We start from the raw sequence: 21,300 nt of genomic DNA, 5'->3' as shown, positions 1-21,300 counted from the left end.
GCACAAACAACACCTGGCCATTGTGCCTATAAGCACTTACAATGATGCCATTTAAGAGAGTATTGATCCACCCATTGCAGGGTCAATCATTGGATCAATGGTGTGTGGGTCGGCTGGCTAGAAGCCTGGTTGACTGTATGAATGAATGGATGGTTGGATAACAGATGAATGGATGGTTGGATGGTGGATGGATGGATTGATTGATTCATGGTTGGATTTGTGGGCTGAAGCATGGTGGGAACGAGCTCTGTCCATCCAAACATGAACTTGTGTGGGGCTGAAGGTTATCTGCCCTCTTTTGTGTAGCTTTGTGTCCAGTCTGTCTCCAACACCTCTCAAAGAACACCACCATTCAACACACACATTACCATTCCAGTTCAAGTGAATTCTTGCCTTGTCCTGTTCAAGGCAAAAATAAAAGAGTCAATTTACTGTAATTTAAAACATCGAACAAACTTTGTATTACTTGGTCAAAGTGTTGTCTGTCATAATTCATTAGATTCTTCTGTTTGTGTTACTGAGGAAGACATACAGTACCTGAGATATACATAACATGAGTGAATCATCGCTCACAGTGATCTCTCAATATCTCACAATAAAGCTTTATTGTGCCATAGAAGACTGGGAAATGTAGAGGTATATAAATTCAAAAAGAGTCATTGTCATTAGCATGTTCTTGGTGGATTCTTGTGATGTGTTTACACCAGGGTTGATTGACCTAGTTACCCAACCCCTGGCAGCACAACACGGAGAAATATAACACAATGCAACACAAGGGAGAGGTGTAGATTCCTTTATTATTCTTACATGTAAGACACATATGAGTGAACACACACACACACAGTCATACGCACATGACACGGTGATCATCAGGGGCTCACAGAGGTCGTGCCTCATGACGATGTGAATACAGGGAGAGAGCTTATTTAAAATTCTGTAAGAGATGTCAATTGTGCCCTCTGCATATTTCTATGGAACATTTGTAAATAGATCCTTTGTAAATAGCTTCTCTCTTGCCAATCACCCTGTCTGCTCTCTGCACAGCAGCATTAAAAATTGATCCTTAGCCTCACCAGGGTGAAATGCTAACATCGCTGCCAAATGACTGATTAAAAAGAAAAACCTTTAATCTTTGCTTAAAAGTGTCTACTGCCTTGGCATGCCTTTCCCCTGTGCTCCTCTATCTTCCAAGGCTGTGAAGGGAAGGAGGGGGTCGCCGTGGGGGAAACGGGGTCACGCTTCATGTAGAGTCAGTGCTGTACAGTGATATAGCTCTAGAGGTGAGGGATTTCACTAAGAGCAGATCTAGGAATAGATATGCATTGCTCTCTTCTGAATTTAACCCTAAGCCAAAGGTTAAAAACACATTTGAGCATCCCATAAGAGGGGACGAATGTATTGGCACTCTTGCTAAAAGTAGTTATTTACCCAACTTAACCATGCAAGTTAACAAAAAAATAGCAGGACCGTATAGTCAATGTGGCATAAGATAGTTTGTCGTGCGTCCAATTTACTCAGTAGTGCAGCCATAGAAATTGACACACTGTCTCTTAATGTTCTGTAAGTTGTGATATAGCTACTAAAAAAGGTCATGAAATAAAGAACCACAAGCAAAAATAGCAGAATAAAGAAGACAAAGGGGCCATTAAAGTGTTGATATGAAGTGCTGAGAAGTATTTGTGTTTCAGGGAGCAGAGAGAAGAACAGAGAATGTGCTCACCCAGAAACTGAAGCTCGCTTCAGAGACCTTGTCAGCAATCCCCTACCGACAGAGCACACGGAGAAAGAAAACACAGTGAAAGTAAGATAAACATACCTCCTCTTTCTTGCTCTATAGCCCCTTTATTGACTTACTTGCATACTGTATAGCTCAATCTGTAACTGGCCCGCTAACTCAACAGCTCCCTAACTCTTGCATCTTCCTCTTCCATACTCCCTGCCTGCCTTGTTGACATCCTCATTCACATTTATCCATTGTTTGCTTCTCAAATCCTCTTTTCATTCATTGTTTCTTTATACAAACTGTAATTGAACATATCAGTAATGAATATAAAACATACCATTTTGCACTGGAGTAAACAGCACAGCCCTCAAAATATAAAAGTGTTGAATATATTCACTCACCTCTCAGAACATCAGTGAGGACCACTAAACTGTCACCCAGAGCCACACACACACACACACAAGCTCCCGCCCCTCCTCGTCTCTCTGTCATTCAGGTGTTTACTGTCATTCATACTCAGGGTTTTGTATAATCCTCTCACCACACCTGAGTGCTCCCCACTCAGTGTCACTGGATTTACCCGCCTCCCCCCCCCTCGCTCCCCTCTCTCGCTTCTCCACTCCTCCAGAGCGCAGCCTTTTTCATTTTGCATCACAGCCATTCTTTTACACACGTTGTCATTTCTTATGTAAATAACCACAGATAAAAAGACAGTAACAGACATTTTAAGATTTACACACACCGCTTGGTGCATATGTTTTCAGTCATCCCCTCTCATCAGCCAGTTTGTTTGTAGAAGTGTCTTTGCCTGTAGCCATAAATTAGGGGTTGTGATTTAACTTATTGAGACAAAAGAGAAAGACAACGAAACATGAATAAAACAAATGATGAGGAGAAGGTGAAGGAGAGAGAGAGCGAGGAGAGGAGGGTGAACTGAAGGCAGAAATGGGCCAGTATGTATTTCTGCTCTACTTTCACTTGGGGAAGGCTTCATTAAGAAGTCTGTTTCCAGAGCATGGTGGAATCTGTGTGTGTGTGCACGGGTGTGTGAGTATGTTCATAGGTTAATGTGTGAGATTGTGTCGGTGCACATGCACAGTCATGCATATATGTGTGCATGCCTGTAAAATTATTTGTGTGTTCAGTGAGAGAGATCTCTTAAATTATTTACACCCAGAACCCTCTAATTGGTATCAAGTTTTTAAATGGGGTCAAATGTTGTGGTGCAGTTTCATACAATTTTTCTCTTGCCTTAAGTCTGTATCATTACATCTAGTGCTACAGTGCTGCTGCTTCATGGGACTTGAACCTCTAAACGTTGTATTTTCCCATCCACTGGGGCTCTGCTCTCAGACTGGAGGAACGCGCTACACCAAGCTGACATAGAGGAGGGAATGTAATAACTGTGATGGTGCTGATGTGTCAGTCCATCTACTCAGGTCTGTGACATAGACATTGTCCATTCAACATGCTATGAAAGATCTGGTGAGTCGTAAACATCAAACAGAAGTGCACACACACACACACACACACACACACACACACACACAGCCTAAGGCAGCGCGCAGAGCTGGTATTAGATTTAAGCCCCCTAATAAAGCCAATTAGAATTATACTGTGCGCTGATGAAGGCAACTTTAACAGGGCAATTCTCGCACCTCCACAGATACACAAGTACATGCACGTGCATTCACATATACACCTAGTTTTACTTTCATTACTCAGCACAGCACCATCAAAGGTGCTTTTAAACAACTCCAAAGCCTCCACATCCACACATTGTATTTTCTGTATTTGTATGTGGGAATAGAAAACAAAACATTGTGGTTTAGAAAGCATTCACCCTACAGTTTGGAGCAATTTACTGTCAATCAAGCAATTTACAATTTACCATCAACAGCTAACTTAGCCTTGATGAAATGCACAGTTCTCACATCCTAGTAAAGTAAAGACGTAGGGTTCACATACCATCCCACTCTGAACAAAACCCAACTGATTCCTGAATGTAAGCTTACTACTGACTAACGTTAACAAACTAGCCCAAAAAATACAGTATGTACAGTACATAAGACAATTTTGGAGTTACCGGGAGAAGCACATTTAGGAGGTTTACTGGTCCAGTCTATCCATTGACTACACAGAGAGGAAACTCATGTCAGTCCTCCATCAAACCAAATCAAAAGACAGCAAACAAACCAACTCTCAAGTTGCTGAAGTAATGAAGCAATACTGGGATTATTTCTATTTTTAATCTCTTACACTGCTGATTACTGAAAAAACTTATGAAATTACTGTAATGTTACATTAATGCATGTGTCATTGAATAAGTCACAGTCTTCTCAGAATTACACAGTAACACAATTACAAAGTCACAGCCATAAGGTTCTGCGCTTGGACCAATACTATTCACCTAACAAATGCTTCCTTTAAGTAATATTATTAGGAAACACTCCATAAATTGTCATTGTTATGCAGATGATACCCAATTATATTTATCAATGAAGCCAGATGAAACCAACCAGTTAACTAAACTCCAAGCATGCCTTAAGGACATAAAGACCTGGATGACCTGCAATTTTCTGCAACTAAACTCAGACAAAACTGAAGTTATTGTGCTTGGCCCCACACACCTTAGAAACACATTATCTAATGATATAGCTACTCTGGATGGCATTGCCCTGGTCTCCAGCACCACCGTAAGGAATCTGGGAGTTATCTTTGATCAGGATATGTCCTTCAACTCCCACATAAAACATATTTCAAGGACTGCCTTTTTTCACTTACGTAATATTGCAAAAATCAGGCACATCCTGTCTCAAAAAGATGAAGACTAGTCCACTGTTTTGTTACCTCTACGGTGAATTATTGCACTTCCTTATTAACAGGCTGCCCCAACAAGTCCCTAAAAACTCTCCAGCTGGTCCAGAATGCAGCTGCACGTGCACTGACAAAAACTAGAAAAAGAGATCATATTTCTCCCATTTCTGCGTCTTTGCATTGTCTCCCTGTAAAATCCAGAATTGAATTTAAAATCCTTCTCCTCACCTACAAAGCCCTTAATGGTCAGACACCATCATATCTTAAAGAGCTCATCTCAGCTCAGCTTACTTGTGGTTCCTAGAGTCTCCAAAAGTAGAATCAGAGGCAGAGCTTTCAGGTATCAGGCTCCTCTCCTGTGGAACCATCTTCCAGTTTCGGTCCAGGAGGCAGACACCCTCTCGACGTTTAAGAGTAGGCTTAAAACTTTCCTTTTTGATAAAGCTTATAGTAAGGGCCACCCCAGGTTTGCCTTGGACCAGCTCCTAGTTATGCTGCTATAGGCCTAGACGGCTGGGGGACTTCTCATGATGCACTGAGCTCCTCTCTCCTCCTCCCCCTCTCCATCTGTACCATTAATGCATGTTACTAACTTGACATCTTCCCCATAGTTTTGTGCTTAGTGACCTTCAGCTGCGGACAGACTGCTGTCCCCGTGGTCCAGCTTGACGCCCACAATTGCTGCTGCTATTCATTTTTGCCCACTGCTACCGCTATTATTATTAGTTATATTTCTATTATTATTATCATTATTATAGTTATTATTATTGCTGTTATTATTGTTGTTGCTGTGGTTCTCTGTGTCTCTCTCTCCCCTCTCCCCCTCCCTTTTCTCTCTCAACCCAGATGGCCGCCCATCTAGAGCCCGGTTCTGCTCAAGATTTCTTCCCGTTAAAGAGGAGTTTTTCCTCACCAAGTGCTTGCTTATGGGGGAATGTTGGGTCTCTGTAAATTAAAGAGTCCAGTCTAGACCTGCTCCATGTGAAAAATGCCCTGAGATAACTTCTGTTTTGAAAATTGACTTGACTTGACAGTGAGCATGAATGCTGCATCAATTTAAGTTTAGCTTTGTTGGCAAAGTAGAGGTTCACCAACAAAGCAACGGATGTCTGATTCTTATTTTAAATGAATCAATTCAGTTTAGAATTTATAATTCTTCTGATGTCTTTTGATGTAGCAACATACATTGAAATGTCTTCTGTTTGCCTTTTGAATTACTGTACCGTCAACAGGACTCCAGACAGGTTCAACACATGCTGCTTCAAGGTCTTGGGAAACCAGAGGAGGAGAAACATGAAGAAAGTGGGAGTGCAGATGAAGAAGAGTTACACAAAGAAAGAGGAAAAAGAAAGGGAGATGAAACATTACACGATTCAGCATTTGCCGTGGCCAGGTCTACAACGGGAATGGACAGGACAGGAAATGGGCGCTCATCAATCAAATCCAACCAAGGGGATGAGAGGGAGGGTGGCAGGACAGTGGGGCCGTGGGAGCTGAAGGAACAGTGCAGAAGGAGAGGAAGCAAAGAGGTAGTCTTCACCACTTTGCATCTTTTACCCAAGTCGGAGGGAAGGCAGTTCAGGCCTGCTGCCAGCACCTTGCCCAGGCTGCTGACGGGACAACAGACTCATGGCAGAGTTTTAACTGAGGCTAGTCAGGTGAGTGTTCATGTCAACATCACAAAGAACAAATTCACCACTGTGTTTTCCATGAGAAGGGAGCATAAAACCGTCCAGGTTTGGTCAGTTTTATTTTTAAGTCTCCTCTTTTTAAAATCTCTTCTGCCTGATTTAGATGAGTTGAGTTCTTATTTATTTGCTTTTAAAGAACATTTTGCTTTTAGATGATAGTGAAGAGTAACGGGAAACATCTTAGACTGCTAGCGTTACACTCCTCATTTGTTATACTTCCTTTCAATGTTAAAGTGATTTTGTGCATCTGGAGGCAGTATTCAATCACTTTGGCTGTGATTAAAGAAGCAAGTATACATTAACTGGTTGGCAGGCTTGAGGTATGACTTCAGTATACTGCTGCAAGAATAGTACTTCACAAGCAGCTAACAGTGACATGAAAAAGCCTTATTACCAGGATACTGATCACACTAAAAGCAGTTGAAGAGGTTTCTCTTTCTATTTATGCTTCCATCTGTGAATGTTTTAGTGTTTGTAATATGGTATTGCATCTAGTATTTTCCCTCCAAAATCCAAAAACTGTAAAGCAAATTCTCAGAGCACAGTAGGCTGTTTTCACATTGATTTGTTTTTTTTTTTTTATTTTGCATGTGTCTTTGTCTCTTCAGGATAGAGCTACAAGTCTGTCTGAGTTGGTCCAAAAATCTGGGAGTGATAGCAGTATTTTGCAGAGTCCCATGCTCAGAGCCAAACCCAGACCTCCTGGGAGATGTACAGGTCCTGGGGCTCAGACCATGGCCCATTCAAACATGAGACTAAACGCTGGCCTTGAGTCTCCGATTTACAGTTCTCCTCTCCATCTGAGCCCTGAAAAAAAAGTTCAGATGTCCTCCTCTCTCCTCCTTCCAGGACTGCGAGTTGAAACCTCTTTTTCTCCAACTCTGTCCTCTTCTGAAGCATTTAGGCACTGTCCCTCACACAGAAGAGTGGTTTCTTCTTCTGCCACGTCTTGGAAGAATCTGTAAGTGTCCACAGATTCAGTTCCGTCCATCAGTGGACCTGGAAAAATTATTTCATGTTTTAACATTTAAAACATGTGTTATATACCAGTTTCTGTCAAGTTTTGTGTACTATTTGAAATCAAGATGTTTAAACTACAACCATCCATAAAATACCCCTAAAGGATCCACAGCTCATCCAAAAAGTCACTAGTGTCAAGCATTTTTATCCAGTATTCCTCAAAAATGTCTGGAGACATAATATTATACTTGATAATGCATTTCTGGAAACCACATTCAAAGCCTAATACTTCGGGCTCCAAGGTTACTGGCAAACAGCCCCCTACTTTTCTCTCTAAAACAGACTACAGATCAGCATTAATGGGCTTCACTTTGCCCCACACTGTGATTTGGCAAATATGCTGCTCTTACAAACCATCTCAGTCAACGACACCCATGAACCCTGACCTCATCTGAAAGCATTAGACTTTAGACGTACAGTCAGCTGTGTGTAGGAGCTGCTGAGTGCTTGAATCACCACATTTCAACAGAACTTGAGAGGGCTGAGTTTTTTTACCCCACGTACTACCACACTGAACTGCAGAACTGTATTCATTTTAATACTTACAGTATGTTGTTTATTAAAGACATGACGCCCTCTCAGATCTTGGCCTCTTGTAAGACATTTCACAGTGGGGTGTTTTCAGGGCTGCCCGTCTCTGCAGTATGAGTCACATGTGCATGCTACTATGAGTGTGAGGAGATTGATTTGTTGCAGAGATAATACTATATGATGAGATTTATCGAAGTAAAATAGGATCATTACAGGAAAGAGGGCTTCCTTTAAGACTGCTTTGCTCTTTTTTTTTTTTCATAGAGTTAGGCCCTTCATTAGCCTTGTACTTTATGCAAACTGGTTCTTTGCCACAGTGCAGATCACAACCACATGGTAATTCCTCTCATCAGGATTTCATTATGAGTGATGCATCTGGTTTTTTTCATTATCTGCATTTGACAAAAATGGCCCATTGTCAAATAAGCTGGCAGTGTATAGCATGTTGGCAGTGTTGAGTTAGACCCATCACTCAGCAGTGTTTACAGGAACGCCTTTACTTTTTCCGGTATCACATTCAAAATTTACTGTACTAAATATTAAGTAATAATTCAAATAATAGTAATATTGTATTTTTTAATATTGTATCACTAGTAATGTTGTAATAATTCATGTTTTATCATTTTAAGTGCTGAATCATTATGGTATCAAGTTTTCAATTACTGTACCACCTGTTAGTTATTATTTATGTGGAAATATTGAAATATGTTCTTTTCCTGTTTTGCTTTCATCAGAGGAGTCGTCATTTCAGTTGGACAAAGAAGATACACAGACATTAAAGCTATTTATTACCTTGACCTTTCACAAGTGATCCAAGTTTTTAAGGGTAAAAATGGTAATTTTGTGAACATAAGGAAAGATATTTAAAAAGCTATTGAATTGCTTTTCCAGGATAGAAATGAGTAAGATAATAAAAGTGCTTTCCCGACTTAGTCTTAGATTTGCTTTTATTGAGTAACAAACTGACTACATGCAGGCATGCACTCATGATGGCATTGAGACATTCGCCCTCATCCCACCCCATTGTCTCTTACACTCCCTGTGGTTTGTTTTGGTGTATGTAAGTAAGTGTTGGTTGTGTGTATCACGTCCGTGCCCTGTGAGACTCCTGCCAATCGATTCAAGGTGAGACCTGTCGATTAAACACCCTGAGCCATGCTCTCTACCTAACCCCAGGGTAATTCAATCCCACCCCTTATACACACACACCTGTACACAGACGCGCACACACACACATACACATGCACTTCACCTGTCATCCGTCAATACCTCCATTGGGGCCTCTATTGATCCCCTCCATCCAGCCTCTTCACCCCATGCAGTACAACATCAGGGCCAAGACGACGTTCGTGCAGGTTTAATTTCTGACAGATTTACAATAAAGCTCAAGTTATTATTTAACTCTTCCGGCTGCAGTGTTCTCTTTGATTTAGCACCCTGGGAAAGGATGAGTTACAGCTGACACAGAGAATCTGCCAGGGCTGGAATGGTAGGCACCCGGTTCATAACTCAGCCGCCGAATGTGTAGTTAGTCAATCACTTGATCTGTAATCACAAATGCTGCCAGAAATTACATGAGTGATGAGCTGTAATAAAAGCACTTACTTTTCCTGCTCTGTCTCTTAAGTGTTATTGGCAGACCCCTCTCTCCCAGGAGGCCGTGGCTGTGAAACAAAATCCCGATATAAACTGCCTCATTGGTCCCTGCCTCACGCTCCCTCTCTGGTGTACTGTATGTGTGCGTATGTGACTGTGTGTGTGTGTGTGTGTAAATGCAGAGTGTTCCCACTAAAGTGTAATACAAAGCTCTTTTTGACAGTCTTTCTTCCATTCTTGGATTGCCTTGCTTCAGAACAAATGATCCTCACTCCAGTAAAGACAGCCATCCGCGTCTCGATCATTTATAATCTCTAACGTCTGCAGAGGTGCAAGGAAACACAATTCGACTGATGATGATTGTTTTTACACAGACCTGAATTTTACACAGACCTGAAATGCTTAGAATTGGTCAGTAAAATGCATCACGTATATACAGGTTTAAACATATTTCTGTGCAGTATTTTCTCACTGCTGTTAAAACTTTCCTTTCCTGAATCTCATCTCAGCCAAGCGTGTCCTGATAAGTTATAGTACTTCAAAGATATGACCTTATGTACAGGTAATCAAAGATGTCAGGGCCACGACGCGAGCCTCTCTTAGACTGTCTGTGACTCCCAGCTCCATAGCCTTTGGCAAGAGGTCATGCGTGACAGTTTTATTGATACGGACCTCTGTAATAATTACACAGCATCTTGCATGCACTATTGATTAGGCCTATTGATAAAATCATATTTTACTGTAAAGGTCTGTTGATTTGATGCATTACAACATAAATCTCTTCTCACAAGCAGCTGAGTTGGAACTCCTACTGCTGAGTGATGGATGCTCCCACAGATAAACACACACACACACACTTGACTATTTATATCTGTTGCTTGAATGGGGCAGCAATAGACACAGGTTAAAGACAGAGATGTAATGATATCCATATCTTTAGTCCATCCATACAAATAGACGACCACATAGGGACGACAAGTGAGATCTGCTATCCAGCCCGCCTCATATGATGTGATATATAAGCGAGGGTGTTTATGGAGTCACTGCTCCATCTTATCATGATTTGTATTGTCAGCGGGGGCTGAATCTGCATGGTGATAATAGATTCTGATGTGGTTCAAATGCCCTGTGGTGAATGGGAAATAGAGATGAATGTGACAGATCGTGCAGAACTTGTCCTGTATATAAACGGCCTTTAGAACTGTTGTTCTCACAGGGAGGGAAGGATAGATGGTGTAACAGCTGGTATACAGGGAAATGTCATTGCTGGTATTAAAATAGTAAGAATGTGATCCTCAAAGCTGACCTCTACGGTCAACGCAATGAAATTGATATGATTTCCCAAGGAGAAACATTCTATACTTTGGCTACCGCAGTTTTTCTGGTGTTAAAGAGGTTTTTGTCATACTGAAGTTGCAAGCAAGTTGAAATACAGAGTAATGGAGAACTAAACAGAAAGTGTCAGGTAATATACACTGGTGCCTATGGTGTCGCGCATTATCACCCTTTGATCTTACAATGGAAAAACATAATATGTGTAATAAAGGAAAAGAGCAAATTTATTACTATTGGAGGGAAGGAAAATAGGCCTTTATGGTTCAGGTTAAAAAGCAGCTTACTAGACCATGTTTCCGCTTTGGCCGGCAGTTCAAAAGCATGTTTTCTTTTTGGACTTCTCTGGCTGGATTCTGAACCACTTGGGGGTAGTTCGAAAAGCCTGTGGTGCACCAGTGACGGGCTGGTTTTCACATTTAAGGAGCCAAAGGGACATGGGGAACATATTCATGTTCAAGAGGCCTACAAAACTCTAAAAGCCGGGATATAGAGTTAATCGCTGGCCCAGTCAAGGCCCCCCCAGAGCGGCAGCTCCTGCAAAATGCTGAACAGCCTGTCTGGCTGCAGCACAGGAATGTCATCCTGCAGAGGACAGAGGAGGGGAAATTGATCTTAATCACCCGTGATTTGTTTTATAAGCATAAAACCAGCTCAAACCTGAACCCTTTTAAATGCCCTGGAATCCTGACGAAAGTAATAGCACAGGGCTTTTCATTTTCTTTTATTTCTTATGAAAACTAAATATATGAAAGGCCATTGAAAACGAATAAAATAACAATGACTAGCAAATAAATAGGAGTGAGAAATACTATATTTTAAAAAGCAGTTTGTAACATTACTGAATTTTTACTTTCTTTCCTCAATATTTTCGTGATCAATTGAGGAGATTACTTCTATACTGCATGACTGATACAGTATGGAATCTATTCATGGAAGATGGTACATAACTAAAGCATACTGCTGTCTTTCAACATACTAACTACTTTTGTACCACAGCTGTTTGAAATGCTAATATAAAGCCTGTGAAAAAGCAACAATACGGCCAGTGTGTTCCCCAGAGCCGGAGGGAGAAGGCAGAGCAAGACAAAAGCAGTTTTTAATCTGAGCAGGAAGCATACAGTCGCGATTCACTGTGACATGGTGATTGATATGAGTGAGTAGTGTATTTACCGAGTCTGACGGGATAGGAGAAAGAGAGTGTTTTCTTCCCATCCGTACGCTTATCTCCCTCCATAAATCACTGCCAATGGGATGCATAAATGTGGACGAGCAAACGTCGTATGGCTCCAGCACAGGCAATTCCACTTTGACCTTTACATTTGGCATTGGTCACTGGTGCTAAATGCATGCCACGACCTTCCCTGACCTTGGGCTTTTCATATTTAATAGCCATGAAGCCTGTTGGTTCCACAGACAACATACAGTATATGAACACATACAAACGTGCCGCACCAACACACTAAACAAAAAGTGTCATAGAGCATTTCATGCTATAGTTTGAGATTCTGATCATGAGTGGTTGGTGTAATTTTCTATGTCAATGAAAATATGCAATAAATGAAGAGAAGATATTTCCTTTTTTTCACTTCTCATCAGTCTATGTCTTTATAGCTCTGATTCCATTACCCCTAGCCCGGCGGCACTCTATGATGTCCTATGTCCATCGTAACCTTTGACTCCAGCCAGTGCTTTAAAGGTTCTGCACTTTGCCCTCTCCCATTTGACCTGTCTGAAGTATACCTTTATAATTGCCCCTGTCGCTATCAAATGCACATATGAGAGGGTGTAGGGGCAGGGGGCTGAAGTCTGTCCAGTAACCTTTTGGCCTCTTGTTCATCCATTCTGCTCGAAGCAAGCACAGCAGGCTTCCTCCTCTTACCCACAATTCCATACTGTATTAGTCTGCATGTCGGAGTTATTGATGGTGCTCTGGAAATATTTTATTGGTCAGTCATGACCTTTGACTGGGGCAATGCAAACACTAACTCCCCTAAAGCCTCCTATCGACGTGGATATATATATATATGATCAGATGGCTAATAGAAGTATAGATTTAGAATGGCTAAAGACATAGTCATTTGGATTTTAACACTGTGGGGTCAGCATTGCTTTTTCCACGATGCATGTGTAGAATCAATAGGCAAAACACATATTGAGTTCCTTATAATGGAAAATTTCCACTGATGCACAGAAAAGATGTTTTGGAAAAATGGATGATAAAGAGACCAAAAACTACATATGTATAGAGGAATGATAGTTTTCCAATTACAAATTGCAAAAAATACACATTGTTTTTCTGTGTAAACTGTAAAGTACAAACAACCAAAGAAAAATATCAGACACACTTCAAAATGGTAAATCCTTTTCTCTCCCCATCCTCCCATCTTCTCCCTTTATTCCACATAAGTCTCTTCATCAAAGAGAGTGTAGCTTGCACTGAAGCACCCACAATTAAGATAAGCCTGACCACAGCTGGACAATTACCTGCCAACTAACCTTTTCTGGAGGCACTTAAGAATGTAAGGACCCCTGAGGATAGATGTGCCCTGAGTAGAACAAGCACTTCAAGAACCCAAAGAGAGAGAGGGAGGGAGGATGTAAGGTATGAGAATAGAGGGGTAGAGAGAGGAGAGAGAGGCTGAATGACAACGAGAGAGAGAAAAAATGATAGAAATAGAGAAAAAGACAGTATCATGGTGAGATTACCTAATCCTCTGTCTGAGAGAAGTATTTGAAGGACCTGGTGGTGTTAGACATGAGGGGGCTTTGTGGAGGTTTACCCAGGAGAGGCCAGCTTAGCAGGGGGATCTAGAGGAACACCAGGTGACCAGTCCACTGTCCCCAAGCACAAACCTCAGCCCATGGCTTTGTAAACACTGTTAAATTGATTGCAGGGAGCTGATGAGATTTCCCTGCAGCATAGGTCATTATCACATTGTGTACCAGCTCTAATTCACTTGTCCTGAGCCCTCTATGGATTGTCATTCTGTTGTATGTTGTTATTTTAATGCAAGTGACATTGTTTTCTGTCAGAAGTTCATATATCTGTCAGGTAGTGTGTAAATGCGACTGGTGGTAGACATGCAGGAATTTGAAAGACATTGACTTGTATTTTATTTTCTAATGCTTGGTGCAGCATTTTTAGCACTGGTCAGGGTGTTGCAGTCTACCCAACTGCGCAACTGGGTGAGTTTCAGCACTGTATGATATCTGATCCCAAAAACCCTGCAGGGCAGCCACAGCAAATCAACAATGGATTAATGGATCTGGTTCTGCTCATAAATCTCTGTGGGATTGGAAAGCATTCGAGGACAGTCAGCCTGTAGTGGTGTGCTTAATGTTACAGGCAGTTTGGGTTTCCCATCGTTCAAAGCAGTGACAGGGTAGTAAAGATGTGGCAGCATCTTATGTCTGTGTTAAATCAGTGAATGTCAGGAATGCTGGATTGTCAGGTTTCTGTGCTGAGAGCAGTACCAACACTGATTCATTGGTACAGATTTGTTTATAAATAACTCCAATGCTTTTCCATAGCTCTTAACGTACAGTAGAATAACATCAAGCACCCAACCAAAGACAGAAAAAAAGATGTATTGTGTAGACATGCCCTAATTCACCGATGTCAGTACAACCCTTCAACCTTAGCCTAGTGCAGTAAGGCCTTGCCATAGATCACGGTGGTTAACAGTTAGCTGTTCCTGCAGGTGTGTAGGGAATGGCAGTAACTGCTTCCATTACTGGAGAGAATGGCCCAACTCCCACAGCCCCCTCCAGACAGCGCTGTCATTACACATCCATTGTGAGGCCTGAGAGAGAGCTGTAAGTACGGCAGACTTATGGCTTTGTTAGAGTGACTGGATGGTCTCCTCTGGCTCAGCACAGGATAAGGAGGGACGGTGGTATGGAAGGATAGCCAGATACGGTGATAGAGATGGAGGATGAGGATGAATTGAACACCCCTTGATACCCCACCACCACCACCACTACGCCACCCCCCGATGTGCTCGTGAGTAGAGTGCAAGCTGGAGGGTGGAGAGGGTTGTTTGGTGCTATTTTTACAAGAAACGGGTTGATTTGTCTTAGGCCATTACCGTCTATTACAGCTGCGAGTCTTGGGGAAAAGGTGGGAAGCGGCAGACGCTGGCATTCTGCCTAAAGAGAAATCAATGAAACAAATTAATCCTTCGCAGGCTGCGGTGACACAGTAATCCATCATTCAGGGGGCGCTTTTACACACTGAATCAGGGAGCGAGGCAGGGAGGTGGAGGGATTGGGAGTCGGGGGGCTGGGTGCCTGTTGGTTGAGAAGGGGTGGGGTTGAGTGGGACCGAGGCCCTGGGGGACGGGGGCAGACGTCCACGCTCCGGTAACACTGGGGTAACGGTGGGTGGTGGCAGGGAATCAAGTAGCCCTGAGCCCTTCCTTTACATCCTTGAGCTGCCTGTGGACATACCAGAGCAGGAGGAGGAGGAAAGGGACATAAACACAATCAGCTGAACTGCAGCATGGACATGGCCATGATTACACATACGCCTACACATATTTTCCCTGCTGCCTGTCGCTTGCTGCCTGCTTTAACCCTACCAAGCTGATGGCTGATGGAGAAAGTAATAGGGGCGCTTTATCATTTATTTACACTGGACATACAGGCAGCAAACTGATCATTAATGCGTGGACATAAGTGGGATGTGAAAGAAGGGAGGGTGATACAGAGACCATGAGGTAGAGGAGAGAGAAATAGAGAAGATGCTAGAGCTCTGCAGAAATTCAAAGCTTTTCTTACAATGCCAGCTGCATAACTTCGCCATGTGGCACTGCATTGTTTCACTTCCGTTGTTGAGCCATGTGCATTGTTTTAGTAATGCCATAAGCTATTCTTTGGCATTGTAGATCATCATAGCAACAGCCTAAGGTCCAGGTGTGCCCACCCACAGATGCACAGGGAGCTCACTGCCCTCTTGCCTGGGAAGGCAAAACTACACTAAAGCACAGCCCACTATTTTACCATTCAAAGCAGAGAGAGCTGTATACATGCACCCAGATTCTGCACCGTGATGCGCCAGTGCACGGCCAATTAGAGCTCAAATCTATCCATGTGGTTGAGTCATGTGATCAGCTACCCTGTGAGGAAACAGTCCTGACCAGGCCAAGATCCATGTGTAGCAGCTGTACCCTCCGATGAATCACATAACAGTCGACATCAAATGATATCACAATTCAACTGGGAGTGAGGAAGAAAAAGAAAAACACAAACGAGCGTATTGAGATTGATGTGTTTTTATTAAGATCTTTGCTGTGTTGCATTGCCTTTTTGTAATATTACATCATTATGAAAGAAAGTTCAAGAACAAGATCAACTCAGTGTTACTGTATCATCCAGCTTTGTTGGTCTCCAGGCTCCTTTGTGGCACTGTGGCTGCTCTGCTGACGTTCATCAATGGTGACTGTGTGTGTTTTTACAGCAGTGACTTGTAGCGAGAGCTTTGATGGAGGGTGGTGATGCTTAGGAAGTCAGGGTCATTCCATGAAAAAAAAAAGTTAATGCAGAAACACAACAACCAGAACCATTATTTGCCATGTCATTGTAATAGGGGGTGCCACTTACCTTAACCAGCTTCCCAAAGAGGAATACCAATAGCCCCTCACCCACCCACCCCCCCCAAATACACAGGTGGTAGCATTCTGTGGAACGGCATGTTAGAAAATCAGAGAAAATAGTGCTGGGAGGAGAGAGGAGGGAGGGGGAGGGGGAGGTTGAGATTGGGCAGGGTGGGGCAGCAGAGAGAGGTGGTAAGGGGAGCAAGAGTGGTCAGAGAGCGAAGAGGGGGCATGTGGAGAGGAAAGGGAGGGAGAGGGGGAAGGGGAAGAAGTGAAAGGATGGAAAAATGTGGGGATATTGCAGCAGAGCGGATGGTGTGAGGGAGGCAGAGTGAGAAATGTTGCCGGAAATGCTAGAGCCAGCAGCGTGTGTAAAAACCACACTGCAACATTTCTCATCCTTGACATCACTGACAAGCTTTCCACACACACCGTGTGCTTGCAAAGAGCAGGGTTGTAATATCCAAATCTTTTACACAGCCCCCTCTCTCAGATCATCCTCTTTTGTTTTCTTTCCCCCTGTAAACAAGGCAGATGTTGGGGGGGGGGGTATTGAATTTAACCAGTGTTGTAATTTTTAATTTGAAGGGCGTGTACTATATGATTCCCACAGCAAACACAATAAAACATGTTTGTGTGTAATGAGAACTTTCTCTAACCTCTAAGTTGTGGAGGAGATGTACTGCGAGGAGTGAGGGGGTGAGGAGTGACGGATATGAGCGGAGGGGAGGAGGAGGACAGAAGATTGTTGTGGAATGTTTGCAGTTCTGGCCAGAACTCTGCCATCTCATTTGTCAGGGCTTGACCTCAACTCTGGGGTCAAAGGTCAAAGGGAACATCTGAGGGGAAACTCACTTGGCCAATACACACAGACAAGTAAACACACAATCATGTATGAGAGTGTCTGTGAGAGTGTCTCTCCTTCAGCACTCTCTCACACATATTTCAAGCTCATGTGCAGTACATCTGTATATATCATCATTAATATCCATCCTTGTCTTGTTTGTTTTAGTAATACAGTGTTATGTTGACCTCTAGCTATGAAAAGATCAGCTGCCACTTTCCCAAAAAGCATATTATGGGCTTTTTCCAAAACAAATCATTGAAAAAGAATGTGAGCTACAGGATGCTTGGATTCATTTCTGAGTAGAGTAGTTTTAAATGAATGTTAGCACTTGTTAAACACTCCAGCAATGTTAAAAGTAAGTGATGTAAAAACAATGTATGAGCTGTGTAGTGAAATTCAGAGAGACTCTCTTCTGAGAGTGACAATTAATGTTATAGTTACCACATATATGAGTAAGTACAGTAAGTTGTCACTTGAGGGATTTCATGCCAAGTGATCTCAGCATGTACACACACACACACACACAATCATACTAAGTAGTAGTATCACTGTCCCTGTGCTATAATCAGTCATCGTCCTACAATCAAACAGCACTCGCCATAAATTCAATCTCCTCCCAGTGTCAGTCCTTGCACCACACCGACATGTCCTGCCGTGTTTCCAAACGCCTGCATGGCCGCCGTGCCGCTCTCTGCCTGCGAGGAGACACAACACAAACTCAGCAACAAAGAGCGAGGTTAGCTCAGCTGAATCAATCAGACAAACTCTCTGCCTCAAGTTTCAAATGAAGATGAAGATAAAGCAGGAAGGGACAATGTGGGTGGCCCACTTCATTGACCGACTTAATCAGTGGACACCTGTGAGTCACATGACATTAGGAGAATGGCTGACAGCGACTACACCTTGCACACTGAAAATGGTAGATTGAGTTACAGTTACAGAGTTTTTACTGATGCAAATGAACACTTACTATGACTGGCTTTTTTTCTGGTCTCTTTCTTCTGCGCCCCCTGTAAGGAAACAAATAGTTCATTGTTGTTTAAAAAGCAGCCTCCCTCCCTCTTTTTTTTCTGCTCTAAGAAGATACAGGTAACATACGAACTGATATTCATGGCTTTGAGGTGCATCTTAAATCTTACATCTTTGTCATTCTTTGGCCAGAGACATCAAACAGGTGCTATGAATAATTTATCTTAAGAGTTTCACATTGATAAGGTCACAATCTGCCAGGTCTGGACACTAAACACAGGCCACCTTCACTTCACTGTCTTTTACACACATGTGCCCTCACACACAGACAGCAGACACACTTTTCAAATGAAAATACGCAAAATCTCTTGAGGGGTTTGTCGTTGTGTGTGTGTGTGAGGATGTGAAAGAGAGAGGGGGGTATCTTTTGGTTTCAATGTTATTTTAATAGTATTTTGAATTATAAATGTACAATATATTAAAAATTAAATGTCACACAATTGTTGTGTTGGCTAATCTGTGCTATATTTTAGGATTATAATAAATAATATTTGACAATTGTTCAGCAGGGTGGAAACTGAAGTGAAACTTTAATTGCAGCTTCATACTTGGTTTACTGTATATTCATTTGTGGCACAAAATATTTTCAGGATTGCTAATATAATTTACTCTTAACTGCTTCTGAGAGTTTGTGTGGGAATCATTTTTTTTGTTTTCTCTCTTACTGATGTAAACTAGACTTCACCAGTATGCTCAGTCAGTCTCAGCTCCAGTATACTGATGGTTCAGCTACACTGCATTTCTAATTAAGCCCCTGCTGTGTCTTAGTTTTCATAAAAAAAAAAGAAGAAGAGAAAAAATAACGCAGTCCTGACGTGATGCCACTCATTTAGTTACAAACCAAAAAGTTAAACAACCAAACAAGTTGAACCAAAAGGGGCTCAAACTCTGACCCAGTGTCAACAGTCACTGCAAAGGCTTCACAACCAACAATAGGAACAACAATCAGATAACGTCACCAAAAAGGGAAAGATAACTAATTTGTTTATATATCTCCATAAACGATCCTATTCTCGTTCGGCTTTGCTTACTTTCATATGATGTTTGATGTGAATTTACACACCATAAATATTTATGCCAGAATAAAATGCTGGGTAAACTCTTCCAGATGGGTTCACCATCCACTGCACCAGTATGACAGTGACAGGACACTTTATGAACAATGAGCTTCGTCTTTTTTTTTCTTTCTTTTTTTTTTTTTTGCCCCCTTATGACAGCACACAGGGAATCACTCCTCCACTGTGTTGACCCCCCACCCCCACCCCCTACACTCCTCCTCCTCCTCTCTCTTCCTGTCTCTCTCTCTCTCTCTCTCTCTCGTTGCTCTCTCCCCTAATAATCGCAATAGGCCTACTTCTTTAAAATTGTTTTGCACTCTCCTGTGTCGGAGGGTAATCTCGCTCTTTTGTCGCTGAGCTATATTTCTACTGTGTGTTGTCGGATAATGTGAGGATGGGATGAAAGGTAATCTGCGTGCAGAATTCCTAAAGCTCCCTTATCCTTGTTGAATTTCTCAAGAATTCCACCTTTGCCCTCCGGTTTCCCTGAAATAAATTACTTTAAGGGTGAGATGCCTTCACGCACCCCCGTTTGGGTCCCGGTTTTTGTATTGCCTTCTTTAAACGCAGTCAAACAGGTATTAAGACTTAATTTAATTCACTTTATTCCTTAAGGCTGAGTCTCTCCCTGGATATTTCGCATGCGCTTTCATGGAGAATAGCCTAAGAATAAATGATTCTCCAAAACTTGCGTGAAAAAATAGAATAAACGGGAACACTTCACAATAAAGTTCTGTTGATCATTTATGATTACAATGCTGCAATAAGTTGATATTGTGGGATAAACAGATCGTTTTTAAACATGACCGCCTGTTAGTGACAGTCAGAAACCCCTCTGATATTCCCCTGTCAGTTAATTCTCCGTTGAGTTTAGTTTACTGTGTGTGTTCGCCTCAGCTGCTGATTGATAGGCTTCCTTTCACAGTGGATCCCTAAGAAGTACACACCCCGTTGAAAATCTGTTTCCCTTAATCTAGCCTCTGGTACTTAAAGTTTGGTTTTTTTGGTGTGCTGCAAAATTACAGTGTTTGCACTGTGCAACCACGAGGGTTTGAGTGCTAATGGATTTATAATCTCCGTCTATGGGACCATCCGAAGTAATTAGCACATAGGCTCTAAAGAAATGATGGTTAGTGAGCAATAAAGCCATTGCCCATAGCATAAACTGACAGTCCCTCTAACTTAACTCCAACCTCAAGCCTAATTGGGAAAGTCATTGCAGTTATTGTCCTCAATTACAGTCTGGGATGCAAAAACCCTGGAAAGAGACTTGCATTCATCACGTCTGAAACTGAAGGATCTCAAATCTCTAGAGACGCAAGAACATATTAAAAATGACGAGAAAATAAGCAACAAAATCTGTTTACATACTAGGATGAATCACACTTTACAGCAGTGCCATTTTACAGTTCAAATTTATGTTCTTTCAGTGTAAAAGACAACTTTAAAAATCATATGTAATGTAATAGAAATAAGATAATATACATAAAGTAATATTTACCCTGAATACACAGACTGCTATTTGCATTTGTTGGTTTAAGATTAAAATGTAAACTGCTTTGGAGAGACACTTTTTTTTCTCGTTTTCCAGTAATAATTAATAGCAATGCTATTTTGTGGACTCTCGTTGCTTGTTAAACGCTGAGGTCATAAATGCCTGTAGCCTATAGGCTCGGCGATAGTTCCACTATTTCTCACGAATGGCCTTTCCATTAAGAGCGATTAGATTATGTCTATTGAAAGTTGCTGATCCATAGAAAAAAAGCCAGCGGATAAAAGGCGATTTCAAGTGACCTTCTCGTCCCTTTCACACCAATCTGAGCCCCCAGAATAATTTGGGGATCAGATTTGGACAAAAAGAAGCAACCCCCCACCCCTCCTTCCCCCCTCCTCCCCCCCTCACACACACACACACACACACACACACACACATACACACACACACCCCTCGCCCTCCTCCTCCTCCCTTTTCAGCACACAACCACTCAAAGCAACAAAACCTCCAACTCAAACATAAGAAGGAGTCTGAATTTTTTTAAATTAGAAAAATATGATGATT

The 21,300-nt window shown here is 42.0% G+C and overlaps 1 protein-coding gene and 1 long non-coding RNA gene across 8 annotated transcripts in view; one reads left to right on the top strand and one right to left on the bottom strand.

The window, feature by feature from the left end:
• The window catches only part of LOC122994588 (probable E3 ubiquitin-protein ligase HERC2), a 335,049-nt gene extending 326,339 nt beyond the window's left edge, over positions 1 to 8,710 (top strand). For 6 of the 7 annotated variants that reach the window (XM_044369347.1, XM_044369354.1, XM_044369372.1 and 3 more), the window contains 4 exons: positions 1,689 to 1,801; positions 5,773 to 6,198; positions 6,840 to 7,192; positions 8,517 to 8,710. In XM_044369347.1, coding sequence (XP_044225282.1) covers positions 1,689 to 1,801; positions 5,773 to 6,198; positions 6,840 to 7,192; positions 8,517 to 8,649 — 1,025 coding nt within the window. In that variant the 3' untranslated portion in view covers positions 8,650 to 8,710. Of the gene's footprint in view, positions 1 to 1,688; positions 1,802 to 5,772; positions 6,199 to 6,839; positions 7,193 to 8,046 lie in introns of all 7 variants that reach the window. The other variant, XM_044369379.1, reaches the window with a different exon arrangement.
• Positions 8,711 to 16,897: 8,187 nt separating this feature from the next.
• Positions 16,898 to 19,450, bottom strand: LOC122994582. The gene is made up of 2 exons (XR_006406622.1): positions 18,125 to 19,450; positions 16,898 to 17,849 (listed from the first exon to the last, which is right to left on the bottom strand). It is a non-coding gene; the product is annotated as an uncharacterized LOC122994582 (long non-coding RNA).
• Between the last annotated feature and the right edge of the window lie 1,850 nt (positions 19,451 to 21,300).

Source organism: Thunnus albacares, chromosome 2 (genome assembly GCF_914725855.1).
Source record: "Thunnus albacares chromosome 2, fThuAlb1.1, whole genome shotgun sequence".
Taxonomy (NCBI): Eukaryota; Metazoa; Chordata; class Actinopteri; order Scombriformes; family Scombridae; genus Thunnus; species Thunnus albacares.
This window is presented reverse-complemented; position numbering and strand designations above follow the sequence as displayed.